This window comes from Cupressus sempervirens, chromosome 9 (assembly GCF_028749045.1).
Source record: "Cupressus sempervirens isolate cs-2001-9-10 chromosome 9, ASM2874904v1, whole genome shotgun sequence".
Classification (NCBI taxonomy): Eukaryota; Viridiplantae; Streptophyta; class Pinopsida; order Cupressales; family Cupressaceae; genus Cupressus; species Cupressus sempervirens.
Window position 1 is genome coordinate 435,165,985 of NC_143126.1, and position 22,984 is coordinate 435,188,968.

General features: G+C 32.8%; 1 protein-coding gene across 1 annotated transcript; it reads right to left on the bottom strand.

Annotated features, from left to right (window-relative positions):
* Positions 1-278: 278 nt before the first annotated feature.
* Positions 279-2,618, bottom strand: LOC149539160 (peroxidase 39-like). Its single transcript, XM_089799128.1, has 4 exons — positions 2,409-2,618; positions 2,050-2,241; positions 813-978; positions 279-682 (listed from the first exon to the last, which is right to left on the bottom strand). The coding sequence occupies exons 1-4, from the start codon at positions 2,616-2,618 to the stop codon at positions 279-281; spliced, it is 972 nt and encodes a 323-aa protein (XP_089655254.1).
* Between the last annotated feature and the right edge of the window lie 20,366 nt (positions 2,619-22,984).

Sequence of the window (22,984 nt, forward strand, 5' to 3'; positions counted from 1 at the left end):
TACCTCATTAGTATTAAATCTACGCCATTTAGAATGAATGACTATTTCCTCCAAAATCCATACACTGAAAAATGAAAACATTTATTATTCTTTATTAAAAAACAATGTAAAAATTCATCACACTTACAATCAATAACTCTTCTAGCCTAGCACTACATTGAGAAGCCCGAGGCTTTCTTAAAAATTATTGGTCGACAATCACTTTTATTCTCCACTACTGGCATCACTGAAAACAGAATTAAAATAGTAATATGGAAGCCATTCCAATTGGTATAAGCTTAATTAACGAAGGCACACTGACGTCTAATTTGCCCTGCAGTTCCAGTGAGAACTTGGATTTCGTTCATTTTTTGCATGGAGTTCTTGAAATTCTCAAAGAAACAATCTTGATCCATTTGCTCATCAACAAACCCTTTGGCAGCATAATCTGTGAGTAAGGCAGCATCAGACTGGAAGAGACCCATATGTTCTTCAAGATTAGCATAGTAATGGCTGTCAAAGGTAAGGGAGCTGTTGGGATCCATTGCTACAGTGGTTGTGTTGTCTGCTAAACTGAGGCATTTACTCTTTAAAAATTGGGCATATGTTGGGTTGAGGGAAGGATCCATATCTCCATTTCCAGTGAAGTTATATAGTCTATTGCTGAAGAAATTGCACAGTCCAACTCCAATTGTATGCCCACCTATATATATTCATAATATAACAATGTTAGTTCATGATGAAGAGACATTTGATTTCAACAATATTACTAGATTAAACCATGTAGAATATTTAAAATTGTATCTTGAATATTTTATCAGTCTTTCACACACCAGAGAGAACAACAAGGTCTTTGACTTCTAGTCCTTTGCTTGTAAAAGATGCATTGAGTTGTGAAAAATTGAAAAATGGTGAGGGAATATTGTTCAATGCTTCGGCCTGCTGAGAAATCACTCCATCTCGACGTCCTGTCCTCACACGCCATGATGGACCTCCACTCTACATTACAAACACAAACAGAGTTTTATAAAAGCTACTACAATACCGGCTAAATGACAGATCATGAAAAAAGCATTACAAGAAATCGTAGTATACAAAAGTTCAATTTTTCATTCAAACTGTGTATGCTATTTGTATTATCATTTCAGATTGTATTCAGCAATTTATCATCATAAAATAAATCATAAGATTAAAACTGAAAATAAAATACAGCAATTTATCATTAAATAATAGAAAGCATAAGATTAAAATTGAAAATAGAATAAAAGCTTCTGAATTTTAGATAATTGAGTTGATTTGTAATCTAGATTGTATAAAATTATTCTTAAACATCATACTAAGGGAAAAGTCAGGATTAGAAATACTAAGTTAATTTTGACTGTTTAATATTTCTAAACTAAGAATTGGTCATAACTTCTGATGTTTACAATAGGGATCATATAACAATCACACATTTAATTGACATATAAGAAAAAATTATTAAAATAAATTGTAATATTTAAAGTATTTATTAGATAAATTGTATATTGTCTTAATCAATATAAAATTATAATCAGCAATCCATCATAAAGAAGAGGTATAGAGATTTAGATCAACACAGATAATAACAGCAAGACTTCATCTTCATGCAGCTGTTAGACTCACTTTGCCTAACAGCCACTGCATAGAATTTTTAGGAGTATTTTGGAGAGCTTATGACCTCATGCAGCTACTAATATTGCTGCTAACTATTTTAATATAATTTTTTGTATATAAATTGGAGAGAAATTTTAGTGATAAAAAAAAGTAAGTGTACGATGATAAATGGAATTTTTTCAATGGGTAGACTCAATGTTTATCTTAAGCTCCTTGTTTCTTCATAGCTTATTTCCATTCTTTAATAATAGTTGTTCCATAAAAATTAAAAAAATTGAATATAAAACACTAGAATTTTAAATTTTAAGCAGTGACAGATTCAAAATTATTCATTGCTTTTGATTTAAAAATAGTCGAGAAAAAAACTGTTGCTATTTAAATTTAAGCAAAAATTGCCCTTAAGCAACCAAGCAATTGTAAGATTAGTGTTATTACCGAAACAACGACAGCATCTCGAGCAACCAGGGCAATGATGTCAGCACAAGAAACGACACCTGGACATATCTTCTCTATTTCTGCCTTCACATCATCGATTACATTAAATCCGCGAATGCTCTGGTTTGGAACGGCTTCTTTCTCTGCTATGTTGTTCGCTGTGGAATTCAGAAGCACTGACCCATCGCAACCCTAATCAAACCACAACATTAGTTTATTTAACCTTTGCAATGCAATCAATGAAATGATTAACTACATGACTATAAACTATATGTATGAAATGATTAACTACATGACTATAAACTATATGTATGAAATGCTTGATTAATTAATGGATGGAGTGAATGGGTGTTACTGACTCGCACAAAACAATCATGGAAATTCATCCGCAAGAGAGGAGCAGCAAGAGTTCGATCAATTGCCATGTATTTCTCTACAACTCGCTGAACTGTTTCCTCAGCAGATGGACAACTTTCGCCATAGAAATTATCACTCAGCCCATCATCCCCTTTTCCCGTTGATATAACAGCAAGAAAAACAACAACAATAATAAACCAGTTGCTCTCCATCTCCATCTCTATCTTCTCTCTCCTTCTCCCAATTGTATACTTTACAAATTCGAATCGGACCACCTATTTATACAGTCTTCTTACGGACTTATTAATATTTAAAAAGAAACACAACTGTCAATCGATTTTATACATTTGGCCGGTTTGATCTTATCACAAGAACCTGCTTCGTGACTTCAGATTTTTTTAAATAAACTTTCTGAATCGGTCCGAATTGTTTGAAGAACGGTTGCACTGTGGACCCATTCTCCTCTTTGTCATTGTGAGGTGGACAATTATCTTAAGATGGTGTGGTTTACAACATCCTTATTCATACTTATCAAAATCTTGTTTACAAATTTTAAATAATTTTCAATTATTTATAACAATTTACTTAATAAATTTCATGTATGGATTCTTCAAAATTATGTCTTATTAGAATGCAATGTATGCAAATATGTCACGGTAGAGCTTGACCACCTGAATGTAATATTAAAAAAAAGACAGTTGACATTTGATTGTGATTGCTATTTACAATAACTGAGAACGCGGCGTCAAGTTGGTCATGTAAAGATTAGAAAATGATATACACGAAACTTGCATATGCTAAGAACTCAGTATTGCAGGCAAACAGCTAAGTTTGTGACGTATTTTGGAAAACGAACAGCATAAATACAATTCCATTAAGTTCAAACTCTCGTTATGAAGGTAGGTGGATCTTACATAGATATTATACTTTTCTATTATTAAATTGTTAAAAGCAATTTTCAAAATTTATCTATTAGAAGTGGTTAATAGTAGTTTGGTTTTTTGTTTGCTAAACACTCATTTGACTTTGAATTGAATGCTATTTACTTGGATATATTTTAATAAAATTATTTTAATATTCAATATTTAAATATTAATGATTAAAATATTTTATAACTATTTTGGATTTATTATTTTATAATTTAGAATGTTATAGAATAAATGATTGAATTGAATTATATGGTATATAAATATAATATATGTGTATTATTGAAATTATTTCAAGAATTCATCATTCAAATAACATGAATTAAAATGTTGTAGTATTATGAGACATATTTTTTGATGGATTAGAATTATAAAAAAGTTGTTTATTTTTATTTTTTAAAATATTTTTGATTAAATGATAAATAGGTTTTAAAGAGATAAAAAATCTCTTATACAAAACTATTTGATGGATGAAAATATAGCCAACTGATAGAGACCGAACCAACAACTCTAGACAACCTAGAAATGACAAAAACACTTAATTTATATTCCTTAAAATGGTAACAAGCTTCATTTCTTGAACATGAAACTACTTCAACAAAGTTATGTAATTCCCTACGAGGACCAAGCTCCTCACCAAGGGATATATTCTTGCCCCTAGCTTTCTTTCTCTAGCCTTCGCCCGGAGTCTCTTTTCTAAAATCATCCACCACTTGGTCTTCTGTGAGGTCAATAGTTTTTTCATTATAATCTTTAATTGCTCCACATTATTTGGGATTGAACAATGATTGATTTTTTGAATTGTTTCAAGATAGTGATTGAATTCTTGTAACTTACCCTCAAAACTTTTGATTCTCATGGTATAATTAGTCTTTACCAAAGAAACTTCATTGGTGGCATCATAAACATTTTTCATCAAAGAAGTTACATTGACCATAGAATTCATTGATTAAAAAATATCTTTAAATTTTTTATAGAGGAAATAATCCCATACATTCCCAATAGTAGTGTTCACAATCTTTATATTGAGGGCTACAAGTTCAATATTTATCAAATTAATTTCATGAAAGAATTGTTTTACAAATCTAAATTTGATCGAAATGCTTTTTTATGATAAAAAAAATCATCACTAACCTCCTTTCTATTTGTAATGAAAATTGAAAAAACCTCAAGAATACTAATTTTCACATTCCCCCATCCCTTTGATACATTATAAAAAGTTTGTGAATTGTTCTCAAGACATTTAGTGGAGCCTTTCCCCTCCTCGCCAAAAAGAGAATATTCAATGTGATTAAAATTCATATGATACCTTTTGACAAGTTTCTATAATTAATATACCCAATTTTAACATTCTTTACTTGTTTAACATTAGTAGAGACACGTTTATTGTCCTACTTCTCCTCAATACTAGTCATTCCTTTAGCCAAAGACAAACAAGACAAACCCTTCCCCTTAATGATTTCTTTCAATATTTTTAATATCCTTCTCAAAATTATCAAGGTTTTCATAGTTATTTTTAGTTGACTAGGATTTTTGAAAGAAAACCTGTATGAAAAATCGTAAACATAGAACTATAAACTCTAGGTCATAGCACCCTACTTTCTTTTTGAGATTGTTGTTCTACTTTACAGTCGACTAGTTTCAGTTAATTCATGGTTTTCTATTTACATCTTAGTCCCCTTGGGATATTTTTTCAACTAGCCCCTCAATCCTTGTTATGCTTATTGACCTAGTTACACCCAGTTTCATCATAAAGTTTCTAAGTTTTCAATCTTTGTTAATGTATACATCTTGGCTCAAGATTTACATGTCACTATTTTTTTTTGTTTCATGATGCTTTAAGTTACAATTTATGCCATCTCTAGTTACAAGTATTTATCAATCCCCATTTTTTGTATTACCGATTGTTCCTCATAGGCATTCCATTTTTCTCATATTAATTATCAAGCTTATAATTTTTATCCTATGTATGACTAGGCTTGATTTTGTAGTTTCATATATTGATCAAAGATCAAAGTTGTAATATGAATGTTCACATCCACATGATTTCACTTTAACATATTCTTCTTGTAGGCTAGAGATGATCAATAACATTGTTGTATCATTTAGTTGCATAGATATAAGTTAACTCTTAGAGTAGCTTTGAGAAAAACCACTCAAATCAACTCATGAAATATTGTTAAGTATTAAGGATCTATGGGATGCATAGATGGTTCAAATGCATTACAAGTTTGTGTACTTTTAATTATTATAGCTCAATAAAATTGCAAATACCCACATATCAAATTAGAATGTGGCTTAATAATCTGCATCTCTAAGGTGAACCAATGGCCATGATCCATTATATAGTAACACAAGATCATGTTTCTTTTAAAACTGAAAAGTATATTGTTAAATTTAATAAAGGGTGCAAAACTTCATCTGTATTTCAGGTCGATGGAAATAATTTTGTTTTCTATTTTACATATTCAAATGGATTGTATAAAGAGCTACATGTGAATAAAAAACAAGCCTTCTAATCTCTTCACATGGCTTGGAAGAAAGGGTCAAGATTCATAATATAAGGTAAAATAAGATATTGTGTATGGTGGATGAATGACAAATAGCTAAATCTAAGCTAGATCAATGAATATTGTGTTAGTCCCCAAAACCAAAAAAATTGGAAATACTAGAGCATTATCACTTCTCTTATGGACTTCTTAATCAGCTCAGGGCTACAAATGAAAATTATTGAATTCTTTTGCACTTCAGGCCTTGCTAGACCTAGTTGGGTGAACCTCCACCTCTACCTCAATCTACCTACTAGAGGATTTTATATCTAGAATATTCAAATCTTTTCTAAACCTTTAAAGATGACAATGCATTCTTGAGGTAGATCAAGTTTGAAATACCACTATTTTAAGTAATTGAACATTGTAAGAGTGCTTTAAACAAAATAATTTTGAAAAAATAATTTTGAAAAATATTTCTTATCAAAATAGATTTTATTTCTTCTTGAATTAACTCCATGTTAATGAATATAAGAAAGAAATGGTGTACTTATATTGAATGAATTATTCAATTGCCTTGTAAAATAACAAGTTAAGATCAATTAAATAAGTACCTTTATATAGTTTTCATTCAAAAATTTGAGATAAGTATTCTCATGTATAACTTGATGAGATGGTACTCTGACCATCCACCAAAATTTTTCTATATGCTTTGACTCTTTAAACAATTCACAAATAATCTTATTGAATTTAACTTTCACTAAAAGACCAATAAGACAAAATGAAAAATGATAAGGATAATTTTAGTTAAATGTACCAAATGATCCACATAAGAATACACAATTGGTTTTTATTTATCAGATTGAAAATCATCAAGAATAGTATTAACTCAAGGATCTAATGGAAATTATTGATAAAGAGTGACTGATTAATATTAAAAATAAAGAGATATTGTTCATGGACAAGTATATGTGGATTAAATTTCTTGGTGAAATGGCATACACTTTCACCAAAGGATATTATGAACAAAGATTATTACAAATAACTAACCAAAAGTCTATAAATAAATAAAAAATACTTTCATCCATGTATGTTGTATATTTTCTCTAAAATGGGATGATCGTCTTGAGCTGCGGTTCTCTTTTTGGAAGATTAGGGCATTATCATCTTGATGGGCCTTATCAACTCATCTACTAATGCCTAATCCCAATTTCTATTTCAACCACCAATTCTCTCATGGCCACCTTGTCTTCTTTAGTTTGTATTTCAAAACAATCACTCTAGCAACTGACATAACCCTTTCAAAGTTCCCAAGAAGAAAGGTATAGGTTGTGTCAAGTATGAATAATTGGTCATCCTATTCATCAATCAAGTATGATTGCACTACTGGGTGAGAGGTCTCATAAGACAAAAGTCATTATTTTCTAGTGAACCTATGATTGTATTTATTTCACAAATGATTTATTTCCTTCTACACAATAGAGATGTAGGCCTATTATGATATCTCAGATTGCTTAAATGGACTTTGGTTCTAGAAACTCTCTAAACTTCCAACATGTTGGATTTGGTCAACATTTAAAAAATTCATGTGAATCCACTTGAAACCCATAAATTCTAGGCTATAAAAAAGATTGTAATCACTTTTCTAAAAGTAGTTATCATTTTTGTTTCAATCTCTTTCCTCCAAATGTCTCTAAAACATGTTGTTGGAATTAATGAGACAAAAATAACAATTATATACAAATATAGCCAATGTCATAAAATAATAAATCATAAGGAAGAGAACAAAAGACACAAATATTTAACATGATTCACCCAATCCATGGTCTTCGTCCACCAAACATCGAGTCCAATATTCTCATCATTCAGTGATTACAACATGATTATAATATTTAATCCCTTACAGCTCAATATGACTGCAAGAAGCTACAATCTCATCATACATTATAAAATCTCTAACTATAAGCCATTTTGTAAAAATATTTTTTTACTTACAAGATTAGGGATAGAATAAGTCACCCAATAGAAAAAGAAAAGTTGGATCCTTTTACAATAATAAAGTTGGTTGAGCCTACGAGGGTTCTACCCCCAAAATATCCTACTTGGGAATTTCCCCTCGACCCCACCATGTACTATGATAGGGAGTGCATCTAGGGTTCTACCCCACGACCCCATCTTGGGGGTGCTTCCCCCAAATCCCCATAGTAAAATCTAGGGAGAAACTATTCCAAATAAAGTGGGGAAAAAAATGAACCTCCAAGCTTGATCAAACTCCACATCACAATACACGTCCCTCCAAGAAAATATTCTCCTTGATACCATTATAAATATACAAGGTTAGTATACACATTTTTTTCTCCTCATATGTGAATTGAATGAAAGGTGTATTAAAAATCAAATAAAATAGACAATAGGTCTTTATCCATGTAATCATTTTGGATACAATTTCCCCTTTTATGCACCATTGAAATGACTTATTTGTAACTACTTCTACCATGGTATCATTGGTTTAGATAATACTAATATTTCCATTAGGCTTTGGGAAGCTATTTGATTCAATCCTTGTAGTTCATGCTACACTGATAAGAACTACAATAACATATCTCCCTTTGATGTTCATGATTCCATTAGCAAAAGTTTCCACAATGATATCTTTCATATGTCCATTTATTACTTTTAATAGTGTAATTTATATTTTGACTACATCTCTTTTTTGATAGTGTAAGTTTCACCAATGAATTACATATTTCCATAATATTCTACTATGATGTTATTGGGGGTCAAATGCCCAAAAATGACTCTCATTGATAATGCAGGATTTGTCGATAGACTTCAACTATGTAATGTTTTCTCATGCTTCATTACTCTTTCAATATATTAATTTTTCACCATTGTCTCATGATAATATTAAGTAGTATTTCATCATTGCAACTCCCATTAATAACTTTATCAGGGATCAAGAAGATTATTTTTCATTTTGCTGGTAGTTCAAGTATTTTTTATGGATTCATCAGTGCTTGTTTTCTAGATATATCATATTTTCCCTTGTTCTTTTCTCACTTCTGCAAAAGTTTTTCTCAATGAGCCCTTTTGTATTCTTCTTCGGCTTGAATTTTCTCGATAAGTGTCTTTTTCTTATTTTAAGCATTTTGCACCCTTTAGTAAATTTTGGAATATCAATTTTGTTTGCCTCTTTTCAAATGGACTTTTATCTATTCCTTAGAACATCAATTGTGATACCTTCATTTCTTCTTTGCAGTCAAATATCTACATTGCACATATAGAACAAAATTTACTTTATGATAGCATTACACTTAAAGTATCCAACTTGTTAGTAGGTCATGAGTGGCTACTCAAATATGAATTTTGGATCCATTTATGCTAGTCTTTGATCTTGCATAGGAAAATCATTAGTTACTACTATAATCAAGCCTACACCTTGCAAAATATTGAAATAAGAATGGATCTCAGAAGTGAACTAAACTTAAAGTGTACAAAGTTCATCAAGAAACAAAGTAGAAAAGATGTAGGTTTCAATAGTGGCTCTTTTTGGTGATGTATGCCCCTTGTGGGCATAATGAGATTTCATTTATCTCTAAAAGAAGACCACTAGCATTAAGACAATAAAAAATGAAAACATATTAGTAGCACATTAATCTTTAAAAACAACTATATTTATTGACTATTTACAAGGAAATCATATCCCCTAGATCTCATTAAGAGAAAAAGAGTTCAAGTTATTTCCCATGAACTATAAATTCTTATGTGTTCCCACCAAAATCTTGCAGAAAGTATGAGTCTTCACATCCTTTGTCCATAATGATGTATGACCCTAGCTAGAATGCCTTAAAGTTTCCATGCTTCACTTTATCTTGGCCTTTTGCATTCTATTTTAGAACCCATTCTCCCTCTTTGAAAGTTCTGCCCTTTTTTTTCTTATCATACAAGAACTTCACTTTCTTGTGTCTTTTAAAATTCTCCTTCGGGGATTTTTTTTTTTTTTTTTTTTAATTCAACCAAAGCATTGAGATTTCCCCCCATAAAATCCATATCTTCAATTTGTTCCTTTGTAAAAAAAAAATGGTAAATTGGTAATAGATTGTGGAGTCAAAGACTATCCTTTTACCATAAACCAACTCACAAGGGACATTTCCTGTAGATTTCTTGATTGTAACTCTATATAACCATAATGCTAAAATTAACTTTGAGTCACATCCATTTTTATTATTCTCAAGTATCCTCTCAATGATATTTAATATGTTGTTATTACTTGAATTAGCTTGTCCACTCCACTAGGAGTGATAAGGAGATGAGTATGATAGTACAATCCCATAAGACTTGCAACAAATAGTGAATTATTTAGATTTGAAGTGCATGCTAGTATCTACTATAATTTTGTTTGGAACTCCAAATCTAGTCAATACATTTCCCATTAAGAGCATTATCACTAATTTACTAGTGGATTTTCTTGTGGGTATTGCTTCAACCCATTTTTGTAAAGTATCATGTAGCCAAAAGAATCCATTTATGTCATCCAATTTATTTATCATCAATATCCCCAATGAAATTTGTTCCCTGCATATGGAATGGTTCTTTCATATGCTTGAGAGGAAATAATCTAGTGTACTTTCATTTTTCAAATAATTTTTGGAAAGCCTCATGTTTCCTAACATATGCATGACAATCCTTGAAGATAAAAGGCCATTAATACCATGCTTGTTATTTTGGTTGAGAAATTTCCCATACATACTCCCTCATGAAACTCTTACAAAATGGATTTGGCCTAATATGTATCCAAGAAAAAAGTAATATGTCATATTTGTTCCTCCAATACAAATCACCTTGAGAAAGGACATGCCTTGTTTCTTGCATCTTGATAGTTATTTTGTGACTATCAGACCATTCTTCCTTAGATCTCATGTGTATCAAGTAATATATAATGTTTGTGTACCACACATGTTACTCTTCTTTCTCGAGGTATGTTCTTACATTTTGTCTAGTTAACTTGAGTTGCTTTTAAGTTTGTATTGGCCATGAGTTTTGTTGATGTTTCAAAATGTCATGTTTAAAAAATATAGTGATAGGAATAGAATACATCTAGGGGAAGCTAATTCCCATATTCAACATACTTATTTAGACACTAGGGCCAACTATAAGGCTAAACCCTTGTTCTACTTTAGGCTCTGCAAAACCTAAGCGGGTGTACCTTAGATTCATTCATATGGTACAAGTGTTAAAGAATACACTTGAATCTAACAAAGAATATAATACCCTTAATCTTATAACACTTATACAAACAACATAGACATGAAATAACTAGAATCATGACATATGAACTAGATAAGCTAAGTGGGGGAAAATATTTTCAGCTCCTAAACAGAAAGGGAAAATGATTTGATTATAATTTGATTTCAGCATAACCAAGACATGAACAACAAAACATATCAATCCTGTAGCTGATCAGTGCCTTATCTATAGGGCAATTCCACAAATCATTGACATACATCCTTGTAAATCATTAAGACATTTCATGTATAAGGACTTCCAAATCTATCCATTCACCTTATGAATCAAACATCATTTGCATCTTTCTGAATCTCATACTCAACTTATCCCTCAATGAAATGTAGAACCCCATTATGGTAAATCAAGCATTTATATGACTCCTTGAATCATAAGAAAAAAAAAACCACAACATACAACCTAAAATAGATTGCAACTGCACTTGTGCTCTTTGTTCACAAATCACAGAAGATTACTAACAACATGAATAATAGACAAGAAATTAGATTGCAGATAAACTTGCTGCTAAACACTTTTATTCATTTCCTTCAAACAAATACATAAAGGATGCATGAAAGCAACTTCTGAAATTGTTGAATAAACTAGAACTATTTATATTATAATTACTTGTCATTCATTACATGAGATAAATACTAAAAAATGGTGGAATCATAGTCATGACAGAAATTTCAACCTAACTGGAACCATCCTTGTGGTATCACAATAGTGAAAAATGTCTAAGAACTAGAACCAACCCTAGAGAAAGAAATAAAATAGAAAGATATAGGAGAAGAAAGAAATCTAGGATCTAATTTGGAAGTGACACATTTCCACTTGAATCTCCATCCCTTGTTACTTCAAAATATCTCTCTTCTCTCTACAATTGAAATTTGAAAGGAATCACATCCTTAAGCTTTAACAAACTCAAAATATCTTCTCCAACTGATGAGAAACCTTATTTTGACAAAAACATAAGGTATGCATCTAAAATGCTGATAAAATATTCACTAAACTTATTGAGAGGTTAAAACCCATCACCAACTACATCCTTACTAACTTTGGTGCACACCCAACTCACCCTTTTGCCAAAAATCACATGTCTGAACTACCCTAACAGAATGTGGTTGAAAAACAAGCACCTAGGACAAAAACTTGAATAGATCAAACACATGGCTTCTTGTGCAAAAAAAAAAAATCCAAATATGGAAAGCTCATTCTAAGGCCTTTCTGTTGATATATGATAGTTTTATCTTGGCTTATCAGAAATACCCAGAATGTCCATTTGAAGATTAGGTTCTTGTCTTGACTCTTAGGTTTGCATTATTGTAATAAAAAAAATTCTTCCCCTAAGTCAAAAAGTTATAATATAAGATTATGTTTATTTAAAAAACCTACATGTAGTTTGGACCAACTTTTCTATCTAGGTCAACCTACTTTGACCAACCTGAAATGTGTCATGAGGTGATTGGTCTATCCTTTACTTTGTCACCTCCACTTGGCTGCCACAAGGCACCCTTTGATTGGACCTATGTGTACGATCATTGCCACATCATCACCTACTAGGTGCCTTGCTACATCGTTGCCATGTGGCATCATCTGATTCCCCAAAATGTTTGTCATCGCCACTTAGGCCCACTACCACGCGGGACATGGTGCTTCCCCACCTTCCTTAACATCCATGCATCTTCAATTTCCAAATAAGTGCAAATTGTTGGATCCTGCCACATGTTGCCATCTTGAGCATCTAATCTAGAAATTGCCACATAACACCTCCTCAATCTATGTGCCATGCTACCTTGTGATTTGTCAATCTAGGTGCCATGTGGCATGTTCTAGTTGATCTGACATTCTACATCATCATACAATTAGCATGTTCATTCAAAATTTTCCCTTGATGGTTCAATTGCACTAGGGACCACACAACCCTCTCCTTATGTCCTTAAGCCTAGATCACTTAAGACATTTAACATATGACCAATTATATACTTAAAGAGTTTGAAAAAAATTATTTAACAAATGTGAAATTAATTTCAGTTATTTCTTTCCCATAATCCACCTGCGATGAAGATAGATGCCTTTCAAACCTCTTCTAACACGAGCCACATACTTTTCTTTATGTGTGCTTGGGTTATGAAAACATCTTTATATGGCCAATAAAATGGTTAGCATTCATCTCCAAACTCCCATTTTAGATGGTTAAAGACTTGGAAAGCTTTATCACTATCCTCACTAATCACATGCCTTCCTCACATCATCTGCGAGTTCCTTTGATCTTCCAGACTTGGTGGCTCTGACTTCCTTTGCTTTAATCAAGCCATTTCTTCATATCACATGTGTGTGCTCTTTATTGATCAACAATACTCCTTTGGAATGCATATGATACCAAATTCTGGATTGATGCACCAAATTGTGGTACCAAAAACATAACACAAATTTTTTTTATAAAAAATTCTAGAAGCGCGTGTGCTCTTTTTGAAATTACAAGTTTTTATATATGGGCTGCAAACCCGCGGCCCATTCCATTCAATTTCATTTCTTTTTGCTACTGCCTTCTTTCTTTTTGCACATGGTTTGTGAAACTTCAAGAATTTTCTCACTCACCTCCTCAAAATGCCTCCTCATCACTGGAGATCAAGATCTAGATCACATAGTATGTTTTCTACTCTTGTTTTTGCAATTTTTTTTTTTTTTTTGCATTGTTTTGTAGATTTTTTGAATTTTTATTTAAATTTGTTTATTTATTTAAAATGTAATTGGTTTCTCATTAGGAAATGTGAATAATCAACTGCCAAATCCTTATCCTGATCAACAAAATCAAAATTAAAACCCTCCATAAGATCCGAATCAAAATCCTCCACAAGATGAAAATCAAAACCCTCCACAAGAAGAGCAAGAAATTCTGCAACCTCCACCAATTGAAAGACCTCCTCTTGGCACCCAAGAAAACATAATGAATGAAATATAAAAAGGGAAAAATGAATTAGAAGAAATCATTGCTAGGTTAAAAGCTTCTAGAAAAACCAATCCTAAGAGAGCACAATCAACATCCTCCCTTGAGTTCATTATGAGACGTGTAGCTTTTTTTAGTGGTCAGTTGGATATTTGGCATGTTAAGAGAGAAGAAAAAAGAATACATTATGCAAAAAAATTATCCTATAACGATGTAAGGAAAAAAGGACATAGAAAAAGGTAGCATTTGTGCATTTTAAAAAAAGTTTGGAGAACAAGACAATGTTTAACATACAGCTAAAAGATTCCCCATCCATTGGTGCATACATGATGATATTAGAAATAACTATTGTGATAGAGGGTGTATGGTCCTTGATGCCCCTCTTTGCAATAATCATGAGGTTCCAATGTATTTCTTAAATAAATTGTATTGTGAATTTTTCCTTGGGGAGATCCCCGATTATTTTGATATGTTAGAATCTCAAGGTAGATGTTGAGTTTTATCATTTGAGAGGTTGCGGGCATGTTGTGACCCTAATGTAGTTAGGGTGCCTATTGTCAAGCCATAGGGTGAGCTTGTGATTGTTTCTTTAGTTGTGAAGGAACATGTAGAGACTAGTACTTTAGGGACTATTAATGCTTTGACATAGACCCTCATTCATTGTGTCAGTCCATTAGTTGAGGAGGAGCCTTATTTTCATCACGGTCACATGTGCACATCATATGGATCCTTATGCACATTTGGTAGTCATGTTGGAGACACTATGCATGATTGGCTAGTGACTAATGAGTTCCTGAGTGACACATTTGGCATTGACACCTAGGTAAATTATAATTATAATAAACTAATTTGATCACATTTCATATGTATAGTGAATGACTAATTAATTAGCATGTCTTGACATTGTTCAAAATTCTGGGTAAGAGTGTTCATGGTCCTAATACATATTCCCTAGCCCCATCTTACATCCCGTTGATGAGTTGAGAGGTATGTATCAATTTAATCATTTAAGTTAATACTTATATTTATTAAGTAATCATATGAAGGATTGACAAAAAAATTAATGCATTAGTTCTCTACTAGCCAATCAAAATTCACAAGGGACTCTGAGCCTAGGCATGATACAAGCTTCATAGAGGTACATTTGTTTCATGTTAATTTAATTCATTTGATTATATTTGTTTCATGTTTTATGTTACATGTAAATTGTATTATATGACATGGATTTTTTGACGCCTGAGACTCCTCCTCATCTTCGCTAGTCCATTGATCATGGATTTGTTGTTGTGATGGCTAGTTCAAAGCCATTGAATGGGATATGAAAGAGTTTTCTTAGATTTAGTTGTTATATATAATAGTTAGTATTGAAATTTTAAATGTTATTTATAAGTGATTATATTGATTGAATTGTTGTAGGGCCTTGTTACACCCGATTATTCACGAGCCTTTGAGGTGGATGTATAGAGTGACTATTTGATGGCAATAAGAAAATAATTAATTTTGTGTATACATATATTTGATTTTAATTTATAATAATTATTGATTCATAGCTATTTTGTTTGTATCAGCTCCAATTAGAGAGGAGCCTAAACAAGAGGATGAGTGAGTGTGTGAGAAAGACCCCATCATCCTGTCATCTCCCTCCATGTAATGACCAAAGACCTCTAGGGATTTGTTTCCTTCCCTTCATGGGAAGGAGAAGATATAGGGATAGACACAAATGTATAGGCACTAGTGGACATATATCTTAGATTTTATGTTACTGGACATATTTGACATACATTTGATGTGTATATGATACTTTATATTTGATGTATGGAATATATTTGATGCATGACATTATTAGACTTATGACATTATTGATTATCATAATATATTATATGTTTTTTCATGTATGACATTATTGGTTATCATAATATATTATATGTTTGTTAATATATGCCATTATTGGTTATCATAATATATATCTTATTTTTTTGGTTTACATTTTGATTGCATTTCATGTTTCTCATTTTAATGTAATTTGCATCCAAAATGATGCAAAGTGCTCACACCAAAAGCTAGTGGATTCCCAAGAAGAACACTTTTAAGGAAAACTACCCATTCCAAATGTCTCTACCTAACCCTTCACAAGCTCAACCAACTACCTCTCACAATACCCAACACCTCTACTACATTACACCCTCCAGGATATTTCACAACACCATACCCAAATAAGATTTAGAAAGACTTAACTCATTTCCATTTAAGTGGTTTCAACATTCATAAGGTGCTATACACCTTAGTGGACTTCAAAACATCAATTCTCACAAATAAATCTAAAGAGGCTATTTCTTGTATCCTTACCTTTGGGGTTTTAAGGTAGGAAATCAGAATATCTCCAAAAAAATATGAAAACCAATGAGGGATTAAGATACCCAATATTAAGCTTTTCTAAATTCCAAAAACATAGACTCCCAACTATTCAATAAAGTATATAACTTGAACACCTAAATATACACAAATAGGCCTAAAACATACCATCTAACTCCCAAATCATTAAACTTTAAAATAAAAATAATAAATGAACTTATTTATAGTTTTACCTTACCAAGATCTTACAAACTTCTGACTTTTGAAGTCCTAATTGTTGAGGAGATACACAAACCTCTAAACCTTTGTTATAATGAGGGTTTCCTTGCTGAATAAGATAACTATCTCACAAAATTTAGTCACTCATCTATTCCATCATTCCAAGAGATTCTTCAACTATCTCACAAAGTTCTTTGTATTCACAAATTGAGCAGTAAAATACATGCTTCTTCTAGTTAAATGACCATAGTACCTGCATGTTATCTTTATATAAAGTGGAGGAAGATTTAAAGGTTCCCTTGGTTGTTTTAGATCACCATATTATAAGCTGACACCATACCTTTGTTTCTTATTATAGATATGGTTGAGAATTAGTAAATACCTTCTGATTGCATGGAAAATATAGAGAATCCACAATTGAAAATGTGATAGTGGCTTGGTTAGAGTTTGCATGCGTGTTAGAAGGCTTTGAAAACAAGGGTTTGAAGAATTTTCCTTCTACTCAATGACTACAAGCCTACAAGTTAGTAGTTGGAAAGGCTTTGATAAGGTAATGGAGTATTGGAGTTTGTTTGTTCGAGCTCTTTGATAGTTTTGAGGGTTTATAGATTATAGTTTAGCATTGATAGGGGACTGGAAGATTTCCATACATCACATGAGCTCCAAGATATTACATATCAAAGATTGCATCCCTATGGCATTTAGTGACTCTTACAGTCAATTCAGTTTGGCATGCCTGAGAATGTTTGAGCACTCAACGAGACCAGATGATCTTGGAACTAGGGTTTACCTAGCCATCTGAAGCTAAAGAAATAAATAGTTTGATCCCACAATGAATGGTGAGAGAGATTCAGTAGTTAGAAACTTTTTACTGGCCAACATTACAAGTTTCAGCATCACCTGAGATGGGGCTACAAAATCAAAATGGAATTTGATCTCCAAAGAGAGAGAGAGGTTATTGTAGGTCTCACAAAAAAGGTTGTGTAGCACCTAGAACCACATCCATACCTTGCATGAGCTCTGAGATATGCCCCGTCAAAGATCGCTACCCTATGGCATTTAGTGACTCTTAGGGTCAATTTAGTTCAGTGTGCCTAAGAATGTTTGAGTTCTCATTAATATGGTAAAATCTTGGGAATAGGGTTTACTCGACCATCTAGAGCTAATGGAACAAAAAATTTGATCACATAATGAGTGGTGAGAGGGATTCAATAGTTGGCAACTTTGTACTGGCCAACACTACAAGTTTCACCATCACTTGAGATTGGGTCACAAAATCAAAATGGAATTTGATCTCCAAAAAGAGAGAGAGGTTATTTTAGGTCTTGGAAACATATTCCTATAGCACCTAGAATCACATCCATACCTCACATGAGCTCCAAGATATGCCTCATCAAAGATCGCATCCCTATGGCATTTAGTGACTCTTAGGGTCAATTTGGGTCAGCATACCTGAGAATGTTTGAGTGCTCAATTAGATAGGATGAGCTTGGGACTAGGGTTTACCTATCCCCCTAGAGCTAACATAATAGATAGTTCAATCCCATGATGAATGGTGAGAGAGATTGAATAGGAAGCAACTTTGTACTAGCCAACACTACAAGTTTCAACACAACCTAAGATGGGGCTACAAAATCAAAATGAAATCTGATCTTCAAAAAGGGAGAGGTTATTTTAGGTCTTAGCAACATGTTCTTGTAGCACCTAAAATCACACCTATACCTCACACAAGCTTTGAGATATGCCCCATCAAAGATCATTGCCCTATGATATCTAGTGACCCTTAGGGTCAATTCGGTTTGGTGCACTCGAGAATCTTTGAGCTGTCAATGGGATGAGATGAGCTTCGGACTAGAGTTTAACTAGCCACTCAAAGATAATAGAATAGATAGTTCGATCCCATGATAGCCGGTGAGAGAGATTTAGCAGTTGGCAACTTTGTACTAGCAAATACTACAAGTTTCAGCATCACGTGCTATGGGGCTACAAAATCAAAATAGAATCCAATCTCCAAAAATTGAGAGATGTAATTTTAGGTCTTGGTAACATGGTCCTGTAGCACCCAAAATTGCATCCATACCTCACACAATCTTTGAGATATGCCCCATTAACGATCACTTCCCTATGTCATTTAGTGACTCTTAGGGTCAATATGGTTTAACATGCTTGAGAATGTTTGAGCACTCAATGGGATAGGACAAGCTTGAGACTAGGCTTTATTTGGCCATCTAGAGCTAATAGAATAGATAGCTCAATCCCACGATGAATGGTGAGAGAGATTCAGTAGTTAGCAATTTTGTATTGGCCAACACTAGAAGTTTCAATATCACCCAAGATGGGGCCACAAAATCAAAATAGAATCCAATCTCCAAAAAGAGAGAGGTTATTATAGGTCTTAGCAACATTGTCCTATAGCACCTAGAATTGCATCTATACCTCACATGAGCTTTGAGATATGCCCCATCAAAGATCATAGCCCTATGGCATTTAGTGACTCTTAGGGTCAATTCGGTTCGGTGTGCCCAAGAATGTTTGAGCACTCAATTGGATAGGATGAGCTTGGGACTAGGGTGTACTTGGTCACCCAAAGCTAACAGAATAGATAGTTTTATCTCACAATGAATGGAGAGAGAAATTTAGAAGTTGGAAACTTTGTACTAGCCCACACTACATGTTTTAGCATCACCCAAGATGGGGCTACAAAATCAAAGTGGAATGTGATATCCAAGAAGAGAGAGATTATTGGAGGTCTTGACAACATGGTCCTATAGCACCTAGAATTGTATCCATACTTTGCACAAGCTCTAAGATATGCCTTGTCAAAGATCATTGCCCTATGGCATTTAGTGACTCTTAGGGTCAATTTGGTTGGGCATGCCCAAGAATGTTGAAGTGCTCAATAGGATGGGACAAGCTTGGGACTAGGGTTTACCTGACAACTCATAGATAACAGAATAGACAGTTCGATCACATGATGAATGGTGAGAGAGATTCAATAGTTGAAACTTTGTACTAGCCAACATTACAAGTTTCAGCATGACTCGAGATGGGGCCGCAAAATCAAAATAGAATTTGATCTCCAAAAAGTGAGAGATATTATTGCAGGACCCAGAATCACATCTATACCTCATACAAGCTTTGAGATATGTCTCATTAAAGATCGCTTCCCTATTGCATTTAATGACTCTTAGGGTCAATTTGGTTCACCGTGCCTGAGAATTTTTGAGCTCTCAATGGGATAGGATGATCTTGGGACTAGGGTTTACCAAGCCACTTGAAGCTAACAGAATAGACAGTTTGATCCCATGATGAATTCTTAGAGAGATATGAGTAAGATATGTATTCGTAGGCCACTTTGTGCAAGATATGACCAAAAGTTACTAATTAGGAAAAATTGGGTCTTTTTGATTTTTTAGTCAAGATAGCCTAGGATTAGGTGTTTTTAGTTGTTATTTAATATTTTGGAACCCTTTCCAAGTCCTAGAAGTGAAATCTAGTGAACTTTGCAAAAGTTGCACTTTTTGTGCAAAATTGTAAAAGTTGTCAAAGTTGCTTAAAAATGAAAATCTGACTGGAAACCTTCTAACCTTCCAAAATATGTTTCCCATTCTCATATACTCGAGCATGGATAGTTATAACTTTCCAAACCTCCATTTTCAATTTTTTGCAAAAATTACAAAAGTTTCTCAAGCAACTCTTTGAGTAACTTTGCAACTTTTGAGCAATTTTTGCTCATTACATATTTAGGTCAAATGGGTCCATCTAGGACTATTCTAGGACCCTAATTAAGATTCCTAGGACCTATTAGGTAACCAAATACCTTAGTTTCCCATGAATATTCAATGGAGATTAATTGTTAGTAGCTGTAGAATGAATGGTGATATGAAGTGTCACTTGATATTTATGTAATGAAAGAAAAAAATAAGTGAATAAGAAATTGGCTATCAGCCACAGATATTTCAAAGACATTGAAAAAAATATATTATTCTTTCAAGAAAAATGAAGTAGTTGGTCTGAACTACTTTTTCAATACAATGACTAATAGTTGGTCTGACTCCCCATGTCTTCTCATTCCTATGAAGGAAATACTAATATACAGAGGAATTGCAGCTACATCTATTAAATATATAGATGAAGATATAGAAAACCTACTTAATAGAGATATTAATCTGAGAGAAAAGCACATTTCAGAAGAAAATTGTTATCTTGGTGCCATCAAGGGTATGCAAATCACTTAGGATAAAGAAAAGAAACCTACAACTATTGGGAAAGAGTGCATATGTACACAGACACAAAATTTTCAAATAGAGAAGTAACAAGTTCTATAGGATTATCTACAAAGCAATGTGAAGTGAAACCTCAAATTGGCTCATTAGTAGGCAAAGAATCGAGTCACACAATTCATTCTAGCACCACAGATGTTTTGATTAGAAATTCATATTCATCAATGACCTTGCATTTATAGGACTTGGGAAGCCAAGATACTCAAGCTGGGCATGATCCCTTAAAGTTCTCATTGAATTATATTAATTATCTTAATAGAGCAACAAAAATTGCATTGCCACCTTTGGTGAGGCAGTCTCACTCCTTTTACAATGAAGGCCAACCATCTATAATCCAAGGTTTTTAATTTAGCTAACAAATGGAGAGCTTCTCAAGTACTGATTTCTTTCACAGAGTTTCTAATAAATCTCAAGGTTCTCATTTAGGTGACCAACTACCAGTAGGTCCACAATCAAAGAGTATCCCAATCAAAGAGAAGTGGAAATCCTAATGAATTTCTATCTATCATTTAGGTTAGCAATTGTCTTCTATAATTGCTTCCAGAGCCTTTAGTTTAGATGGAGATTGTTAGTTCCCAAACATGGCCCAATCAAGTATATGACCAAGATGTTGCTTGAGTAAAGATGATACTAGTTTATTAAGGTATCTTTATGATCCCACTTGCATTTAGTTACTATTTTTTGAGTGGTTAGCCAACTGCTTTAGTGTGGGATTTCTATAATATCTAATGTCCTAATACAATTACATGCCATTTTTTGTAAATATTTTCTATTGTAAATAATTAGTGAGTAATATTTGTAATGTCCCCTTTTGGGACTAAAGAATATAACTATTAAAATTGCAAAGCTTCCATGTTGTTGTAATGGAAATTATGTGCAATATCATTTTTCTAATTTTGATTTGGTCAATAGTACTATATACACATGTAAGAATAATCTAGTTCATATATATCTGGTTCTTAATTTTTTGACTATTATGAATGACTTATTGTCTTTGGTTTGAAAAAATATTCGTTGTATAAAATAATCAATATTGGCATTCCTTTATATTTTTTATTGGTTAATATTCATATATGCATATATATCCTTCAATGATGTGCCTTTTTTTTATTGGATGCACTTGCTTTAGATTCTCAAGATGACTATTTATTACATAATAGAGAGTTGTGTCTCTTTGACGTCTCTTCAAGAGTAGTGTCTCTTCCATGCATCCCCTACTCTCTCTCTCTCTCTCTCTCTCCATATTTATCCCTCCCTTTCTCCCTATTCAATCTAATGAATCAAATGGATCTACTCTACATTTTAATGTCTCAAGTATTGCCTCATGGTCTGACTTGTGAACCTTCCAAAGAGTCCTACTATGTAGTTTCCCACCATATTTTATCAAGTGGACATTTGATGTAACAAAAAGGTTCAAATAATGAAGAATATTCCTCTCTATTTTCTAATCCTCGAATAACCACAAGTTAGGGTTCTTCATAGAATATCATCTAAGCCATGTGCCGGTTACAACCACTGCACTGATATGGTACTCTAAACCTTCACCATCTATAACTGAGTGATCCAAAAAAAATTGGCCTAGACACAATGAAACAAATAATAATCTATCCCCTCTTCATTGTCTTTAGGTGCAATAATAGCAAAAAAATGTCATGTAGTGATAAATGTACAAAATGTGTTCATTAATTCAACAAATACTTAGGTAAAACTTATAGAATTACATATTGAAATTACAAAGATATATATTAGCATGTTGCACTAGATCATACAAGTGGTCAAAGTCAATGGATGAATTCATCTCTACCATTTCCAGTGCTTGTGGGGGATGATAGGTGTCAATTGGGTCCAAAACCTATATATACCATTTGTCCACCCATTCAGTCGACTCACACTCATCCCAATTTTTCTTTCCACATGATGGACAATAGCATACTATTTTTTGTGTGTGGATACTCCATGAACCTACACTTGAGCTTCTAAAAGAGTGCAACTCAATTGGTTCTGTTAGTGTGCAATAATCCTCATATGGTGTGATGTTAGTATTATCTGTCAACCAAAAAAAATAAGAATCACAGA

Coding starts and splice junctions, on each gene's coding strand:
- LOC149539160 (XM_089799128.1), bottom strand. CDS start 2,618: ATGGAGAGCAACTGGTTTATTATTGTTGTTGTTTTTCTTGCTGTTATA. Junction 2,242..2,408: donor TCCATGATTGTTTTGTGCGA/GTCAGTAACACC, acceptor TGGTTTGATTAG/GGTTGCGATGGGTCAGTGCT. Junction 683..812: donor AGACCTTGTTGTTCTCTCTG/GTGTGTGAAAGA, acceptor GAATATATATAG/GTGGGCATACAATTGGAGTT.